Genomic DNA, 19,490 nt, shown 5'->3' with positions numbered 1-19,490 from the left:
AGCCCATCGGAAGGCTGCGAGTGAGAACTTCTATTCTCAGGTGGGGGAGGGAGAAGGCATGGCAATTTAGTCGTGCTACAAGAACCTGCTGGACAGTAAAAGCCTCTTGTACACATCTGAAGAGATTCCCCTTCTCTCACTCCACAGGGACATGACCCTAACTACCCATCTGTCACACCTGCTTCAGATCTCCTTAGAGGCAGGAAAAAAAATCTCAAGTCTTAGCGGATTTCGTAAAGCAAAACAATAACAGTTTCTAGACTCCACACTCAGTGACTGCTGCTGTGAGCACAAGCCCAGTTATAAGCCTGAGGTCAGATCAAGTGACTCTGGTCCATGTTGAGGCACCCCTTTCAGCTCAGAAGAAAACTCCACCTTCCTCTGATCAAAGGACTTCTGCAAACGGAACAAAACTGAGCTGGCTGTTTGTTTTTAGGGAGGCCAGAAGATAAGGGAAGGCTTTGCTGGAGGGTGTGGCATGTGCCCCATCTGGGTGGAACTAGCGGGTGGCGCCCAGACCCGGAAAGCAGCATCTTTGGAAGCTGTGCGGTGCCCATCTCTGCAGTCGGGTCTCCTGGCCATCTCCTTCCAGAATTCTCTCAACAACTCCCGGGTCTTTGAGCCCAAGGAGAAGCAAGACACGCCTGCTGGGAAACTCAGATAACCCCCACTCATCCTCAGGCGTACCTGCCCCATCCTAAATCCAGAGGCACAAGGGCCAAGTCCTTGCAGCTGCATCGAGTTGGGGTTAGCAGCCATATAAACGAGCTCCTTGGTCTCTGACCAGGTCTGAGGGGTAGGAGGCCTGAGTCATGCAGAAGGAAAGGCAGGGGCAGCCGTGGCAGGGTGGCTGGAGACTAGGGGAGGCATTCCTGTTTACAACCGAGTCTGCGACTAGGGTGCCCAGCAAAACGCGGTCACACGGAGGGCACCGGCCATTTCACGGGTCCTTTCTAAGCCCAAGGGCGGACTGGGCTTGTGGACTCCGACTCCCGTCTCTACCAGGAAAGTTAAAGTCAACTACAGGATCCCGACTGGCCATCCTGTGATGGACTTGCCACCGACCACAGCGCGCAGGCGCCGGCCGTCTCCTCTTACGCCCCGCCCAGGAACGTGAGCCCGCATGCGCGCACAGAGCTTTTTTTTTCCTCTTTGCGGGGGTGGTAGAGCCGATTTACCCCTCCGGAAGTACTGGCCGTTTCGTGGGGCGGGACCGGAGAGCGTTTCCGGGGGCGGGAGGTACAGGCTGAGGCTGTTGCGGCGGCGAGAGACGGGGACAGGCCTGTGACCGGCGGCAGCGGAGGGTGCCCGGGGCTGGGATGTGAGCGCGGAGCCCCCTTGGCAGGTAACGGCGGCGTCGGGACCACGGGCCGCACGGGGCAGCCGGCTGCGGGATTCGGGGGCTTGTCCTCAGCCCGGGGCGCACACAGCTGCCTCCCCGGCCCTGTCCTGTGCGCCCGGGATGCCGGAGCGGCTGGCGGGCGCTCGGGGTGCTGGGGTCCCTTCCCTTCCTCCCCGGGCCGACTCCCGCGGGGCGCGCAGACCCCGACCCGGAGGCCCACCCTCTCCACGCGCCCCGGGGCAGCCTCTGGCCCAAGGTCACCCCGAGGCGGCGTCGCTCGGCGGGCCCCGGGGCGCTTGGAGATCCGCCTTTTCGGGGTGCGGGGTAGGTGACTTAGGGGTTCGAGCCAGGCGTTGTGAGCCTGAGGAGCCAAGACAGCCTGTTCTGGCTGAATTGCCTTTTTTTTTTTCCTCCCCCTTGGTTGTTTTTCACTCTCTGTCACCTGTTGTCACCTAGCCTCCCTGGATTGGATAATGGTCTCTACTTCGTGTCTCTTGAACTGCCTCCGTGTTATCTCGACCCTGCTATTTTGTTTTGCGTGTCTCCTGTCCCACCCCCACCCCCCGGACCGTACTGTCCTCCGGGGCCCTGTCTGTTTCTCCTCTTTCTGGCCATTTTGTATCTATGTTCTTTTTTTTTTTTTTCCCTGTCTCTTCTCCCTAAAGTTTTGCCGGGGCAGGCCTGGGAGGCACCTCTAAACCCCGGAAGGTGACTCAAGACCCCGTGGAGCTCCCGGTGTGTGGGTGTGTGTGCGTGTGCACGCGCACTCACGGGGGTGACATTCCAAGGAACTCCATCACCTGACATCTGACAGGTGTCTGTCAGATAACCTCCCCGGCTGGGGCTTGCTGGAGGGATCCCCGTTTGGCCGCCCCCAGCTTGCCTCCTGACCCCTGCCCGTCTCCGCACCCAGCAGGGGCCCCTGGGTGTGTGCCTGGGAACTCTCTTTTAGGGTGCTGCAGATGTCAGCACGTTGACATCCTGAGGTTGAGGGATTCACTCTGTGCTCTGCAGAATAGGAGAAATGAGCGCAATCCAAAAGGGAGAAGTGTTTTTTGAGACCACAAAAGGTACCTAGGGGGAGGGGAAGAGCTCACATTCGCAGAAAAAGTAGGACAGGAGTTGGGCTAAGCGAATTTGGTGAAAATCCTGCGGGACTTTCCTCCTTGCACAGCAGATTCCCGTGCCGGCTCTCCCTGTCAACCCAGGACACAGGGAGGAATCTGCTGGCCAAGCAGGAAATTTGAGAATGATTTTACTGTTCACAGGAGGAAAACCAGGGTGAGACCGGTAGCCGTGATGGGAAGGCAAACTTGGGCGTTACTGCTCGTGTTTTCTCATGGGGAGCGCCTGTGTTTTTCTTGTGGGTCCTTTTGTTTAAGCCCTCGCTTCTTTGCCTCTGAGGTGGCTAGTCAGAGGTGTCCTTGGTCCTCGGGTGGTATTACATGTCGCTGAGAAATAGATACTGCCAGTGAAGCTGTGACAAAATGTTTTCTTACCATGTAGACTTTATGGGCATTTTAAAAAAACGTGAATATTGCCATGTGCATGAGAAGAGAAAAAAAAAACAAGCAAAAATAAATTGGTTAAGCTGTTGATTAAATTTCTTGACCATCTAAGTTGTATTTTCAGTTTGGGGCACCACAGCTTTGTCCACTGACAACATCCATGAGACCTGCAGGAGAGACAGCTACTTAAAATGCCACTTGACTGTCCTGTCCTCATTTCAGACATGTTAAAATGTATGCCTTAATGTCAATTTGATACACTTCTATACTATTTTTATTTTTAGGAATGTATTTATGTGGGAGGCAGAGAGAAAGCGCACCCACCCACTGGTTCACCCAGATGTTCCCCCAACAGCTGGGAGTTAGGCCAGACTGAAACCAGGGGCAGGGGATTAAATTCAGGTCTCCCCCCAGCGGTGGCAGGACCCAGTTACTTGAGGCATCACCCACTGCCCAGCCTCCGTTAGCGGGAAGCTGGGGTCAGGAGTAGGCCTAGGGATTGAACTCAGAGACTCAACTGGTGTGTAAACCCCAGCACTAGTCCCCGCTTGCTTTATAATAATGATCAAAGTGAAAAGGGACTTTGGAGTTATTTGTAAACTGCTGGGGGGAAAAATCCCTTTTATTGTTGCTATAGAGTTAATACTTTTCATAAAATGCCTTCTGTTTTTTTTGACTTGAACTCCTTAACCTGCGTTCTAATGTATATGAGGGTACAGTTTAAAATTTGTCTTGGTCTTACGGAAATACAGGAGAAGACCGACTGGTAGGTGGCAGTCAGCCCTTTGGACAGTGCCATCTCTTGGGCTGACTGTGGACTTTGCTCTGGAAGTTTTGGGTAAAACATTCAAGTGTGGAGGCCCAGCACAGTAGCCTAGTGGCTACTTGAATGCACCAAGATCCCACTGGTTCGTGTCCCAGCGGCCCCACTTTCCATTCAGCTCCCCGCTTGTGTCCTGGGAAAGCAGTTGAGGATGGCCCAGAGCTTGAAGAGTGTGGGGGCTCTTCATGAAGCAGGTGGGTTGTCTCCTAAACATGAAGTTTTACTAGGTTTTTTGGTAAGATGTTCCCATTAGAAAAAAAGGATGCTGGTGGACAGAAGCACTTGTCCAAAGTGCTTTTTGGATTAAAACAAAAGCACTTGTGTGAAGAATGTATTACTTCTGCAGTTACGTGGACTTTGGTCACATTGCTTCTCTAGTTTTAATGAATGTGCCATATCAGTGATGTGTTAACAGTAATAAGGGGAATTGAAACACTGTATTGTCTGCAACTTTTGTGCAAATCCAACATTAGCAAAAGAAAAAAAAAGTTTACTTAGTACAAAGGCAAAAGCTAAGAAGTTGGAGACTGGAAGTTAATGTGACCAAAAAAACCAGTGTGTTTTCCTCCGTGCTTCTCCCAGGGTTTCTGTAGGGCTTGTTGGTGAGACAGGTGGACACGGCAGTTGGAATTGCCTCTTTAACGTTTCCAACATGATTTTATTTTTTCCTTCCAGGTGTCAATGCGATTTTCCTTTGGAGCAAAGCTGAGCAAGGAGGCCATCTTCCTTACTGCTCCTTCCTGTTTTCTGATCACCATGGCATAGGAACTGACCCCGGGAAAGACTGCTTTGCTCTAGGTGGGCTTCACTTTTGTAATTACCCCAATGTAGAAAGTTCCTTAGCAGCAGTGTAACCAGCCAGAGGAGTGGTCTGAGATAGGCCTGTGATTGCGCTGGCCCGTATTCTTTGACTTCCTTCTCCTTTCCTAAAGAGATGTGGCACTTTGTTTAGGGTGATCACCTCCATGTTTGCCCTGAGAGAGCGTTGAATTTCAGATATAAGTGCCTGAATGTTAGTTTTTATGTGTGTAAAAGAGAAGGCAGGTCTTTTAATCTGAGCTTTAGTTGCTTCTCTTTAAAATGAGTATGATAAGAACACGAATGTGGCAATAACGTGCTGTGCGCGTTTTAAAAGCCTGTAAAGACTTTTGGTGGTAAGGTGTTGGTGTTTTTGTGTATTTCTGGAGACTTCAAGTGTGTCAAACCATTTCTAGGTGTAAATGCAGTGTCTACAGTAACCATGCAAATCACCATGTCACCCCCAGTGAAGAATTTCTCTAGAAAGCTTCCAGACAAATAGTTGCTGGATTTGCATCCCGTTACGTTACATTGTTACCTGTGTTTGCAGGCTCTTTAATCCACAATTAAAGACAGAGGGGTTCGTACTGTAGCACAGCTGGTTAATCTGTTGCCATTAATTCTAGCATCCCATGTGAGCACCAGTTTGAGTCCTGGCTGCTTCATTTACAATCCAGCTCCCTGGTCATCTGCCGGAGAGCAGCGGAAGCTGTTCTCAGTGCCTGGGCTCCTGCTCCCACTTGGGAGACCAACCCAGATGAAGCTCTGGCTTTTGGTTTCAGCCTGGAATAAATTAATTGATTGTGATTGATTGAGGCTGCCATTGAACTCCAAGTCGGAAGGCATCTTGGAGGTTGTCTAGTTCAGGGTTTCCTCAGTGTTGCCTTCTGTCTTCTAGTTCCAAGGAACATGGAGGGAAGGACCAGAGAGAGGTGGAGTGGGTTTAGAAGAGCCATTGCTGGGCCCGGAGCAGTGGCCTAGCGGCTAAAGTCCTCACCTTGAACGGGACAGGATCCTATTTGGGTGCCAGTTCTAGTCCCGGCAGCCCAGCTTCCCATCCAGCTCCCTACTTGTGGCCTGGGAAAGCAGTCAAGGACAGCCCAAAGCCTTGGGACCCTGCCACCCGTGTGGGAGACCTGGAAGAGCTCTTGGCTCCTAACTTTGGATCAGCGCAGCCCCAGCCTTTGCAGTCACTTGGGGAGTGAATCATCAAACAGAAGATCTTCCTCTCTGTCTCTCCTCCTCTCTATATATATCTGACTTTGCAGTAAAAATAAATAAATCTTTAAAAAGAAGAACCATTGCTGCTGGATTAAAAATAAGCATGTATTTGTACCTACAAGGTCTGTATAGGGTTACCAAAACCCAAGTGTGAGCGTGGAAGTGCCTGCAGTTAGGAATAAGTACATTGTGATCGACTGTGTAGGTTATTTGTGGAAATGTTTTTTACTTTTACTTTCTGTACTAGCTCACTTCTCAGCCTGTAATGGTCCCGAGAAAGCTCTTTCAATTTAAATCCCAGCTTCACTACCTGTTAGTGGTATGACCTTAGGCAAATAGATTAGCCTCCTTGTCTATTTCTTACTCTGTACAATGGGAATAAAAGAATACCTGCCAGGTGGGTTCTTGTAAGGATTAAATGAAATAGTCTCTCTGAGGTCACGGCCCAGAGGCTGGTACTGTGCCTGCTGCCAATGACTTTACATGTTGCTACACATGCTTACATACATACGTACATGTACCTTGTTTGTTTGTGCATGTGTTTGCTAAAGAGAAATTGCTGTTATAAATTTGCATTATAATAATTTCCTAATTACAATCTTAAATCTTTTTTTTTTTAACATGTATTTATTTTTGTTGAAAAGGCAGATTTAAGGAGAGGAGACAGAAAAATCATCCATCCACTGGTTCTCTTCCTAAATGGCCACAACAGCCAGAGCCGAATCTATCCGAAGCCAGGGGCCAGGAGCTTCTTCTGGGTCTCCCACTTGGGTACAGGGTCCCAAGGCTTTGGGCCATCCTCTACTGCTTTCCTAGACCACAAACAGGGAGCTGGTTGGAAGTGGAGCAGCTAGGACATGAACTGGCAGCCATATGGAATCCTGGCGCTTGGAGGTGGAGGATTAGCCAGTTGAGCCATTGCCCTGGGTCCCAGTCATGAATCAAAGTTGACACTTTGCCTCAGTTTGTCTTTGTTGATATGTTTTTTAAAGCAGCTTTATGGAGGCATAGTTAACAAGCAGTTAAAGAGGTTTTCAATAACGTAGTTATGTATTTGCATACTCATCACCGAATTTTAGGTTCTCATCTAAAATCAAAAATCCTGGCCTTGTGACGCAGCAGGCTAAGCCACCGCTAATGAGTGCTAGTTCAGGTCCTGGCTGATCCACTTCCAATTTGAGTAGAATTGCTGAATTACATGGTATTTCTGTTTAGCTTTTGAGGAAATGCCACGCCATTTCCATCATGGCTAGACTGCTTTTGCCTGCCCACCAGTGCTGGTGAAGAGCTCCAGCCCCTGTACACCGTGTCTGATGCTTGCCATGTCTGATGCTTGCCTGTTGTGCCCTCCTGTGGGGAAAGAAGGAGCAACTCATGGTTTTCATGATCTTTTCCATGACTAGTGATGGCCAGCATTTTCCGTGTGCTTATGGGTTATCTTCTCTGGGGAAATGTCTCTTCAGATCCTGTGTCTGTTTTAAGCGGGGTTGTTTGTATTGAACTGTGAGCTCGTTGTTCTGCAGGTGGGTCACTCGTTAGTTACGTGAGCCACATTTCCCCTGTTCTGTTTCTCGATGGCATCGTTTATGCCCTGTACCCCTGCCTCTCCCTGCCGCCCAGGCAGTTCTCTGTTACCCATGCCCACTGCTTTCAAACCTTGGCTGTACTTGATAAAATCCTGCAGCCCACCTGTCTTCGGAGTGCCTCGCCTTGGAGGCTGTTAACAGTTTTAGTCTCTCCTGCCACTCAGAGGCTCTGCTGGCCAGGGGCCCTGCTGGTGCTCGGGCTCAGCCTCCAGCAGCAGTTAGGGTCTACCTCCCCGCATACCCTGTCATCTGATGATCTGTGTGACAGGAAAACAGACAAAGAAGAGCTTGTGATGCAGCTTTGGAAGGTGAAGTGGCCATAGTCTTGGATGTTGCTCTCTAAAGGATGAGTCCAGCCACCTCTTCAGTGTCTCACACTCACCCTGTACTGAATTCACTTGAGGTTAAAGTAAACCAATGGTAATGCCAGGTGCTTAACCAGGTTCCCTTCTCTGTTAATACATGAGGTTAACTTTTCTCTTTTGTTGTAAAATTTTTATACCAAGGTTTTTAAATAAAATTAATTAGCATATTTTCTCCTGCCCCTGTTCTTTCTCCGTTTGCCTCCTGTACTTGGGATAATCATGATTTTATGACATTGAAAAAACTGAAGAAACACATGCCATCAAGCACATCTGGTGCATTTCTGCTCTGAGGAGCTTGTCAGTGGTCTGGCCATTTGTGGTCATTTCTGCAGGTGTCCAGTGGGCCCTGGAAAGGGCGGTTCACCCTGCAGGACACACAAGCCCACAGGTTTGCATTAAATTCACATTGTTAATCCTCTAAATCCTCATCTTTTGTTTGGCTCTTAAGGATTTGTTTCCTTATGTAATTGTTGCAGAGATGAGAGATCACACAGGACCTAAGTGTAGGATATTAGGAGGCATCTTTATTGCCCAGGCTTGGCGTCAGCAGCTCTCACAACAAACAGCACAAGTCCGGGTTTTAAGCTTTCATCCTCCAATCAGATGGAGAGCGGTGCAAAACAAAGTTTGAGCACATTCAGTTACTAAGTGCAGGAGGCAGGCAGGGAGCCCAAAGCTGTCCTGTATAAGGCACCTAATCTAGCACAGTAGGAGGCAGGAGGGCCAGGTGCAGGGAAGTGGCTGTGGAGGAGGCTCCATTACATGCTGTCAGTCAACTGGAATGGTGCAGGAGGAGGAGCGGGGCTTACTGGAGGATTCCATCAATGCGGTGTGCTTGACACTTAGGAGTGTCATTAAGAGCTCATTCCTCTGAAAATTTTTTTTACGCTGAATTCTACTTTAGTATTAATACTGTGTTGCTTCACTTTTTTTAAGACTTAGTTGTTTGAAAGAATCTTCCATTCAGTGGTTCGTTCCCCCAAGTGGCTACAACAGCTGGAGCAGGGCCAGGTCAAAGCCCGGAGTCTGGCTTCCGCGTCGACGGAAGGAGCCCAAATACTGAGAGCCTGCCTTCTGCTGCTTTCCTGCGTTAGCAAGATCCCAGGCAGCTGGGACGCTGACATTGCAAGGGGTAGCAGCAGCACTTTCCCCGTGTTTCATTTTCACTTGTTTTTGTTTTCATATCCTTGTTCTGTTTTGTTTTTAAGATTCATTTGTCGATTTGAAAGGCCAGAACTACAGAGATAGAAGGAAAGAGAGTTTTCATCTGCTGGTTGATTTTCCAAGTGGCTGCACCAGGTCAAAGTCGGAAGCCAGAAAGTGCCCGGGTCTCCCTTGTGAGTGGCAGGGATCCAGGCAGCTGGGCCATCTGCCTTGCCAGGGCAGTAGCAGGAAGCTGGATCAGAGTCAGAGCAGCCAGGACTTGAACCAGTGCTCCAGCTTAGCCGTCGTGCCACAACACCAGCCCCATTGTCAGCAATTGTGAGTGTGCAGTTCAATGGCATTACATGTAATGTTGTGCTGTTAATACTACTGTTTAATTCCTAACAGAAACTCTAGCCATTAATAATTCCCTCATTCACCACTTTCTTTCCTGAGCCCCTGGTAACTTCTAGTCTTTGCCGCGTTCAGATAGTTCACGCAGTGAGGCTGTGTTTGTGCTTCCGCATTGGTCTTATTTCAGTTAGGGGAATGTCTCAGTGTCTCTCCGTGTTATAGCTTGTATCAGAACCCCTTTCATTGTTAGGACTGTTCCATTGTGTGAGCCTAATGCACTTCGCTTATTCATTCATCTCCTGATGAACACTTGGTTTGTTTCCACCTCTTGTCAGCTTAGTGAGGAGTGTTGCTGTGGACATTTGTGCATGGGCTTCTGTGAGTCGCTGTTGTTTGAGCTGTATACCTAGGAACAGAATTATGAAGTCACTTTTTGAGGAAATACCAAATTGTTTTCCGAAACAGCTGTGTCTTTTTACATTCCCTGCAGGAATATAAGGATAGTTCAGGTATATATTTTTTGAAAGATTTATTTATTTTTAGTGCAAAGTCAGATAAAGAGGAGGAGAGACAGAGAGGAAGATCTTCCATCCATTGATTCACTCCCCAAATGACTGCAATGGCCAGAACTGAGCTAATCCGAAGCCAGGAGCCAGGAGCTCTTCTGGGTCTCCTATGTAGGTGCAGGGTCCCAAGGTTTTGGGCCATGCTCATCTGCTTTCCCAGGCCACAGGCAGGGGGCTGGAAGGGAAGTAGAGCAGCCAGGATACGAACTGGCGCCCATTTGGGATCCTGGTGCAGGTAAGGTGAGGACTTTAGCCACTATGCTCTTATGCCAGGCCCCTAGACTACACTCTTTTTTTTTTTTTTTTTTGAAGATTTTATTATTATTATTGGAAAGCCGGATATACAGAGAGGAGGAGAGACAGAGAGGAAGATCTTCCATCCGATGTTTCACTCCCCAAGTGAGCCACAACGGGCTGGTACGCGCCAATCAGATGCTGGGACCAGGAACCTCTTCCAGGTCTCCCACGCGGGTGCAAGGTCCCAAAGCTTTGGGCCATCCTCGACTGCTTTCCCAGGCCACAAGCAGGGAGCTGGATGGGAAGTGGAGCTGCCAGGATTAGAACCGGCGCCCATATGGGATCCCGGGGCTTTCAAGGCGAGGACTTTAGCCGCTAGGCCACGCCGCCTGGCCCTAGACTACACTCTTAACACATCAAAGAGAGATCAGGAGAGAAATAAGAAAATACCTTGAGATACATTATAATTAAAACAACATGCTAACAGCAGTCAAGCAACAAAAAAAATTAAGACAATAATTCAATTCAAAATAGCATCAAAAAGGAAAAAAAAACTCAGGTAGCAGCTGCTGGAAGGATTAGGTACAGAGCCCCTAGACAGGCATTCTACATTGGTAGGTTGGGAGATAAGCCTTGGGACTCTGTACCTGCGTGGGAGACCTGGCTCCTGGCTTCAGATTGGCACAGCTCCAGCCGTTGTGGCCACTTGGGGAGTAAACTAGCAGGTGGAGGATCTTTCTCTCTGTCTCTTCTCTGTGTAGATCTCACTTTCCAATAAGAATGATAAATCTTTGGAAAAAAAGAATATAGTTTAATTTCCACGTTTTCCAGTTTCTTTGTTTTCTCTTACCGATTTCTTGTTTCATTTCATTATGATCAGAAAAATACTTTGTGTGATAGTAATTCTTAATATAGTAAGACTTGTTTTGTGGTCTGACATAACAGCTCAATATGATTTCAAACTTTTGTACAAAAATTTACCTTCAAAAAAAGGTGTATTTAAATGTATTTATTCATTTTAAAGTCAGAGTTACAGATATCTTCTATCCAATGGGTTCACTTTCCAGAGAAGCCACAAAGGCTGGCTTCATCCACGACTCTCACAAGCATGACAGAGCCCAAACTTTTGGAGCATCTTTTCTATTTTGCTAGGTCCTAGACAGGGAGCTGGATCAGAAGGGGAACAACCAGGATGAGAACCAGTGCCCATATGGGATGCCAGCATCACAGGCAGTAGCTTCACCTCTGTGCCACAGAAGTGGCCCCAAGATTGATTGACTTGTTTGTTCAAAAGGTCTCTGGTTGGCTCACTTCCTGAATGGCTGCTGCAGCCAGGCCTGGGCCAGGCGGAAGCCAGGAGTCAGGAACACTTTCCAGGTTTTTCTCCTGATTGGTAGGAGCCCAAATACTTGAGCCAGTGTCTCGTGGTTCCAAATGCATTAGCAGGCAGTTGAATCAGAAGAGGAACAGCCTTGATTTGAAATTTCACTTTGATAGGGGATGCCAGCATTGCAAGTGGTGGCCTAATGCTCTCTGCTACGATCCAGACCCCTGTTTCTGTTTTGTTTTAACCATTTTACATACACTGCCCAGAGCCTTGTGGCCTTGGTCGTTTCTGATGGGAACGTGACTGTTTCTTTTACTCTGTGGTTTATCTTATTGAGGGTCCTTTTATGTGACTGGTAGCTTCTCTCTTGCCGCTTTTTAAAGGTCCTCTTTGGTTGGTTTTCTACAGTTTGACTCTGATGTCTCAATGTGGTTTCTTTAACACTGTCCTGCATGGAGTTTTGAGCTTCTTGGTTATATAAATTGCTATCTTTTATCAAATTTTGAAAGTTTTTGACCATTTTTCTTCTTTCTCTACTTCTGGAATTCATGGTGTATTTGATGATGTCACAGCTACCTCACATTGTGTTTGTTCTTTACTTGCCCTGTTCAAACCGGGTAGTTTCAGAATTCTGGTTGTTGTGTGTGTGTGTTTAGCTTATTGATGATTTTCTTCTACCTGCTGGGACGTGCGTTGAATCTGATTTCTCTTCCAGCCTGTGTGTGTTTGCCGGGGCCGCTGCAGGAGCACAGCACAGATGGATGGCCTAAGCATTGGGGGTGTGTTCCCTCGCAGTTCGGGAAGCCAGCAGTGTGAGATCAGAGTGTCCTGGGGCCTGCCTCTGGCTTTCACGTGGACTTGGTTGGTCTGAGGGGCCCGTGGTTCCCTGTGTCCACATTTCATCTCATAAGGTCACCGTGATCTCCCGCAGAGCACTGTGAAGGCCACCTCCCCGGACATAGCCAGGCTCAGCTGTCGTGCACACAGCCTTCGGCTCCAGGCTTGGTTGCTTTTTCCTATTTTCTGTCTCGATCAGCTTTGTCCTGTTCTCCTTTAGTTCTTTGGGCATATAATACACTTGATTTAACAGCTGTGACTCGTAATCCCAATGTCTGAATTTCCTCGGGGACATTTTCTAATTCTTTTTCCCTGTGAATGTGCCATATGTTCTTTTTTTTCCTATGTGTGCTCTGTAGTTTTTGTTGAGAACTGAGTGTTTGGAGTGTTGGGTTGTGGTAGCTCTGGAGATCAGCTCTTCCTCCCACCTTGCCTCAGGGGCGTTGCTTTGGTGCTTGTTGAGGCTATAGTTGTCTGGTGACTTCGGCCTGATGTGTACAGTTCTTGCTGGGTGGAGTCCCTGAGATTTCCTTTGTGTTGTGCCCGCAGTCAGCTGTGAGCTGACAGATTTCCTTAAATGCCGGGATCTGGATGTGTTGGCTTGTATAGCTTCTAAAGTCGTACCCAGAAAGCCACTGTGGTAGTACAGGAGCTGCCCAAGCGAGTCTGTGTGAGTCCCCAGACTGACCCAGACACACAACCCCAACGTTCAGAGGACGGGGCCCTTGCTGTCCAGCAGGCACAAGCCTAGAGCCAGGGCCTGCGCAGGCTGCCCTGCCCTGGTGGCCGTGAGTGGTCAGAGTTCTGGAACGGATGGTCTGCTTGTGACGGAAGGCTTGGTGCCTGGGAGCTGCCCTCCCTCACTGTTTCTCGTAGCCACTCTTGGGGGTGTTCATGTCTGTAGAACTGTTGGAAACATCTCATTCTCAGTCATTAGAAATCCCACAACAATCTGAATTTATTTTTTTTAATTTTTTTTTAAAGATTTATTCAGTTTATTACCAAGCCAGATATACAGAGAGGAGAAGAGACAGAGAGGAAGATCTTCCGTCCGATGATTCACTCCCCAAGTAAGCTGCAACGGTCGGTGCGCGCCGATCTGAAGCCAGGAACCTGGAACCTCCTCCAGGTCTCCCACACGGGTGCAGGGTCCCAATGCATTGGGCCGTCCTCTCCTGCTTTCCCAGGCCACAAGTAGGGAGCTGGATGGGAAGTGGGGCTGCCGGGATTAGAACCGGCGCCCATATGGGATCCTGGGGTGTTCAAGGCGAGGACTTTAGCCGCTGAGCCACGCCGCCGGGCCCAGCAATCTGAATTTATAAGGCCAAGATGGGCTGTTCAGCTCATCTAGTCAGAAAAGCATGGGGTTGGGGAATGCCTTTTTGTGTCTGCTTGCAAAACCTAGAGGCGATAAAATGATCTTTCCCCATAAGTTTCACTGTGGCAAAAAGTTCTGTAAAGTAGCTCTGTGAAATTGTTACAGTGTGAACTTATGAAGTTACACAGCAGTAAGCTTGTCAGTTTATTCAATCAAAAGATGAACTAGTAAATCACAGAAAAATACAAATGATCAGTAAAAATGAATGCGGAGTATGAATCTGCTTCCTAATTAAGAAAATAGCCATGAATCGTGGAGATTTGCAGATTTGTTTTCTTGTGTAATACTGTCCAGTCATGGAAGGGGCGTAGGAAGTGGGCATTGTCGTTTTCCGTTGGTGAGGGTGTGACTGGGGCATCCTTCTGTGAAGGTTGCTGGTGTGGGTCTCAGCATCGTGTGCAGCCCTTTGGCCTGACGGACTTGCTGGGAGAAGCCAACCTGCAGCATCTCCAGAGGTGTGTCCAGAAACCCAGACTGCGGAAATGCTGTCAGAAGCGGCCGCCTCAATTATGAGGCCTTCAGACACCAGGAAGCCATGTCACCATTACACAGAATGAATGAGCTCTTTGGTGCTAATGTGGGAAGATCTCCGAAGGCTCTTCAGTGACAGAGCTGAGTGTCGGGTAAAATGTAGGTACTGAACACACTGGGTAGGGATTTTACAGGATACCTGTGCAGGGGAGTTCCTGGAAGTACACAGTGTGTCAAATGGTGGCTGCTTGGGGCGAGGGAGAGCAGGAATAACTGATGCATCTTTAAGTATCTTTCTGTAAAATTTTTTTCATATTTACATGTTTTATCTCTTCTCCCATAATCAGATAGCAAAAAAACAAAACTCTGCTTGGTCTGACCTAGCAGAGAATCTATTTGCAAATGTTGTTTCAGAATTTGTGTGTCTCTAGTCTATTGTGTCAGCTCTTCCTCGTGAAATTACAAATACCTAAATGTTTGCTGCATGGTCTGTTTCTGTCTTAAATTGCTATGAAATGTTTTAAGATGTGTAAGATTTAATTAATACTTAATTCTGGAAATGCTATCTCAGAATTGTTAGTAACTAATCCAGACTTTTAGATTCCTTTTATTTTAAAGATTTATTTATTTATTTATTTATTTATTTATTTATTTATTTTATTTGAAAGGCAGAGTTACAGGGAGAGGAGAGAGACAGAAAGAAAGATCTTCCATCTGTTGCTTCAGGTTGATCCAAAGCCAGGAACCAGAGCTTCCCTCTGGATCTCCTAATTGGGTTCCAAGGCTTTGAACCATCCTCTACGGTTCCCCAGGCCACAAGAAGGGAGCTGGATGGGAAGTGGAGCAGCCAGGACACAAACCGAGGCCCACATAGCCAGTGCCACAGGCAGCAGCTTAGTCCACTGTTCTACAACACTGATTTTCAGGTGAATAGCAGGGATAGTGTTTCTTGTCCTCAGCCTAGGACTCTACAGGCGGTTTGGAGACCGATAGACGAGGCTCTCGCCTGATAGTTGTTGCCTTCAGTTGTTGCTGCTGCTGCTGTTTAGATTGATTTGAAAGAGTTACAGAGAGGGAGACAGCTTTTCATCCACTGGTTCACTGTCCTAATCACCGCTGGGACAAGGGGCTGGGCTGGACGAAGGCCCAAGCACTCGGATCAGCTTCTTGGCCTCGCCAGGTGCATCAGCAGGGAGCTAGAGTGTACTAGAGCAGCTAGGATGCTGGATGACCCCCTGCTGGACCACAGTGCTGGCCCCACCTGGCAGTGCTGTTCCATGTCATCAGACACTGAGGGGCTGAAGAACTGGCTGTGTTTCACATTTGAAGACCCAAAGATAGAATTACCCTGGCCCCCACCCCAATCCCTCCCTGGGTGCTGGCGAGCAGTCAGCTCTGCCTCAGAGCCTTCGCACATGCTCCTCCTCCTCCCCACAGACCTGTTGGCACTTCCTCACCCCAACTTGGCAGAAGTGAATTGAATCTGAGGCTTACAGACTCCCTGGCTCTGAGCAGTATCCTGTTTGCTATGGCTGGACAATTGCTTTGTTATACTGGGGGATAAAGTGATAGCCGCAGACACCAGCACGGGGAGCGGGCGACTCCTGTTTGGGTGCTCACACCTGTGAACCTTCCCCCAAGGGCTGAATCTGCCACCCAGTGGTGCCAGGCGGCACGGGGACTCAGGGACTTGAGAGCTTAGCTTCCTTAGTGATGGAGAAGGGGGTAGAATCACTTTCTCTTTTGGCCGAACTAATTTTTATTTCTCTTCCAGCACCGAACAAGATTTGTGATGAAATGGAGCCTGGAACAAACTCTTTTCGAGTTGAATTTCCTGATTTTTCCAGCACCATTTTGCAGAAACTGAATCAGCAGCGCCAGCAGGGACAGTTATGTGACGTCTCCATTGTTGTCCAAGGCCACATTTTTCGGGCACACAAAGCTGTTCTTGCTGCCAGCTCCCCCTACTTTTGTGACCAGGTGCTGCTGAAAAACAGCAGGAGAATCGTTTTACCTGATGTGATGAACCCGAGAGTGTTTGAGAACATTCTCCTGTCCAGTTACACAGGACGCCTGGTGATGCCGGCGCCCGAGATCGTCAGTTACCTAACAGCAGCAAGCTTCCTGCAGATGTGGCATGTCGTGGACAAGTGCACTGAGGTGTTAGAGGGAAACCCGACCGTCCTTTGCCAGAAGCTCAATCATGGCAGTGACCACCAGTCACCAAGCAGCAGCAACTACAATGGCCTGGTAGAGAGCTTTGAACTTGGCCCTGGAGGCCACCCTGACTTTTCCAAAGCCCAAGAGCTGAGAGATGGTGAGAATGAAGAGGAGAGCACCAAAGACGAGCTGTCCTCCCAGCTCACCGAGCACGAGTACCTGCCCAGCAACTCGTCCACCGAGCACGACCGGCTGAGTACCGAGATGGCGAGCCAGGATGGCGAGGAGGGAGCCAGCGACAGCGCCGAGTTCCACTACACCCGGCCCATGTACAGCAAGCCCAGCATCATGGCGCACAAGCGCTGGATCCACGTGAAGCCCGAGCGCTTGGAGCAGACGTGTGAGGGCATGGACGTGCACGCGGCCTATGATGAGCACCAGGTCACCGAGTCCATGAACCCCATGCAGACCGAGCACGCGGCACAGCCTTCAGGAGTGGAGGAGGACTTCCACCTCGGGGAGAAGAAGGTGGAAGCCGAGTTTGACGAACAGGCCGATGAAAGCAACTATGATGAGCAGGTGGACTTCTATGGCTCATCCATGGAAGAGTTTTCCGGAGAGAGGTCGGATGGGAACCTGATTGGGCACAGGCAGGAGGCTGCCCTGGCAGCAGGCTACAGTGAGAACATTGAGATGGTGACAGGGATTAAGGAGGAAGCTTCCCACTTGGGGTTCTCCACCTCCGACAAGCTGTATCCCTGCCAGTGTGGGAAAAGTTTCACTCACAAGAGCCAGCGCGACCGGCACATGAGCATGCACCTGGGCCTCCGGCCGTACGGCTGCGGCGTGTGCGGGAAGAAGTTCAAGATGAAGCACCACCTCGTGGGCCACATGAAGATCCACACGGGCATCAAGCCCTATGAGTGTAACATCTGCGCCAAGAGATTTATGTGGAGGGACAGTTTCCACAGGCATGTGACTTCTTGTACCAAGTCCTACGAAGCTGCAAAGGCTGAGCAGAATACGACTGAGGCTAACTAAAAATAGGAGCTGGCCCTTGAGTGGCGTGCACAGAAATAAACTATGGTAATTAATGCAAATCTGGGCACAGATGATGCGTGCCACTTGCTATTATGAGAGATGCTTAAAAAAAAAAAAAGAAGGAAGATATTTCTGAAAGACCAGCTCTAAGTAGGCCAATTAAAAAAATCTAATTCCTCAAATTTATGTTTCAGTCCTGGCCCAGATTGGGCACTGGGGAGGTGAATTAACCCACCACCCAGCTGGCGGGGTAGAGCTTCGGGTCAGTCGCGGTGGAGACAGGTAGCTTGGTCACACACCCACCTGCGCCTGGAACTGAACCCCACCCACCAGTTCCACTTTGGGTGGCAGCAGTGTTTGACCACTCATTGTTACAAGCTCAAGTTGAGATTTTGTTTTGTTCTTACTCTAGATACTTAGGTAATGTGGATCTGTTTTGGTAGCTACTTCACTGAATAAGATGCTACTTAGCAAAAGTACAAATAATGTGATTTCTAGAATGAGAAATTAACAGAGCTTTCTTTTCTGGTTTGATTCTCACAAGAGGATATTTAACTGAGATTCTGGAGCTGGTGGGAGGGTGACATTCTAAGTATTGAAACAAGTGATTTATGGTACAAGTTTCAATTTCCCTAAGATGCCACTGTTACGACGTGTGTCAGAACCTTGGTAAGACCAGGTTCAGTATTTGAGTGCTAGCACAGAGTTTGAACTGTTATACCCAACTGTAATTCTCCAGAGTACCAGAGATAGGTACTGCTGATAGGTCTGCTCTCCCGAATCCTGTTTGCTTTGTGGTAGCATCCCCGCAATGGGATCTGCTCTGGCTAGTGGGTGTCAGCCTGCTGTGGCTCTGGCAGGGCTGTCCCAGCTCTTGCTCTGTCTTGGATTATGTTGCTTCCCAAAGAAAACAGCCAGTGGAAAGGAGTTGAATGTGACCTGTGAACCTGAGGAGGTAGGAAGGTGCCACAGTGACATGCTGGACTCCTGGGGGCAGGGACAGGGAAGTAGAATTTCCTGAGCAGCCAGGTCATACTTGAGGGGGAAAATCCACCCAAGGGAAGAAGAATACACTGGTGGGAGGACCCTCTTTTCCCAGGGTGCACTGAGCTAATACTGCCAGTTCTTTGTGAGTGCTGTAGCATGCTTTAAAAGGGGAAAGAGTCCTAATTTTAGCCAAGTTGTCTACAGATCCATGCTCCCAATTGACAGTGAAAGCTGCATAAATTTGCAAGTCTACACAGCTATACCTACCAAAAACTCAAGAAAACAGCTATTCTGAGATCTTTCTGGTGATGGGTTGGGTGTTTTAGTTCCAGAGAAAGTGTACGTTGAGAATGCTTTAAGCTGTGGGACGTACTGAGGTTGGCACCAGCATAGGACAGGGTGCTACTGGGATGCCATCTTCCCCGTACACTTTCTGGGCTAGTATTTCTAAGCGGAAACTTTTTTTTCTCCCTCTCAAATAAAGATAGCTTTTCTTGGACTTGGGGTGAAATTTTGTTTTAGAAGTTTGTTTTTGCTCTAATGGACTAGACATTGCTGGCAATGGCCTTTGACCTTCAAGCTCCTAACACACCAAGGTGTTTACTTGTTGAACATTGTCCTGGACGGGGAAAGGAAAAAAAAAAGTATTTACCAGTTAATTCTTGTAATCAAGATTACAAAACAGGGATTTATTCACTAACACTGTATCATTCTTGATATATAAAAGCACTTTGTATTTAAAACTTTATTATAAATATATATATTGTTTTTTTTTTTAAACCTACAAACTAGACATTACCTCTTGGTTGTTTTGCCACATTAAAACCATCTTCTCATAGTGTTGAGACTTTGCCAGTCCACAGTCCCTTCCCCATGTACTGGACAGGTGTGTAGCGGTGCCTGTCCCATCAGGCCCCATGGCGCCTCTGCCTTCCTGTGGGCCCATGGGTTTCACGTGTGAGAAAGTCTCGTTTCAGTATGAAGGCTGGAAAGCCATTTTGTTCTGCCAAAAGCTCACGCACCTTCCCCTCCCACCTGGTGAGTGTAAGCAGAGCTGTCCGTCTGTGTGTCTGTCCATCCGTGTGTCTGTGTTCTCCCGCGTTGGTATTCAGGGCCACAGATGATGGCCCTGCCATCGTGCTGGCTCAGCACAGCACCCTCGTCCTCAGTCCTGGCTCTTGTTCAGCTGGGCATGGTGGCCAGCCGGCCCTCAGCTGGCAGCCTGGGGAGCAATTAGGTAGCAGTGCTGGGAAGGGAGGAGCATCTTGGATAGAAGTCCTTACGTGTGTGCCAGCCACTCCCTTGCAGAAGGTTTGTCTTTGAAGCGCTGGCCGTGTTCAGAGAAG

General features: G+C 48.6%; 1 protein-coding gene across 3 annotated transcripts; it reads left to right on the top strand.

Moving 5' to 3' along the window:
* The first annotated feature begins 958 nt into the window (after positions 1 to 958).
* ZBTB43 (zinc finger and BTB domain containing 43) lies at positions 959 to 18,655 on the top strand. Of its 3 annotated transcripts, XM_058672381.1 has the most exons (3): positions 1,198 to 1,345; positions 4,349 to 4,471; positions 15,731 to 18,655. In XM_058672381.1, exon 3 carries the CDS (start codon positions 15,754 to 15,756, stop codon positions 17,155 to 17,157), a length of 1,404 nt encoding a protein of 467 aa, XP_058528364.1. In that variant the 5' UTR covers positions 1,198 to 1,345; positions 4,349 to 4,471; positions 15,731 to 15,753; the 3' UTR covers positions 17,158 to 18,655. The 3 variants fall into 3 exon arrangements, with proteins under 3 accessions (XP_004593619.1, XP_058528364.1, XP_058528363.1); XM_004593562.4 differs by lacking the exon at positions 4,349 to 4,471 and having other exon boundaries at positions 959 to 1,345; XM_058672380.1 differs by lacking the exons at positions 1,198 to 1,345; positions 4,349 to 4,471 and adding an exon at positions 13,473 to 14,115.
* Positions 18,656 to 19,490: the final 835 nt, after the last annotated feature.

This window comes from Ochotona princeps, chromosome 14 (assembly GCF_030435755.1).
Source record: "Ochotona princeps isolate mOchPri1 chromosome 14, mOchPri1.hap1, whole genome shotgun sequence".
Lineage (NCBI taxonomy): Eukaryota > Metazoa > Chordata > Mammalia > Lagomorpha > Ochotonidae > Ochotona > Ochotona princeps.
The sequence above is the reverse complement of the archived record's forward strand: the minus strand, read 5'-3'. Positions and strand labels throughout refer to the sequence as shown.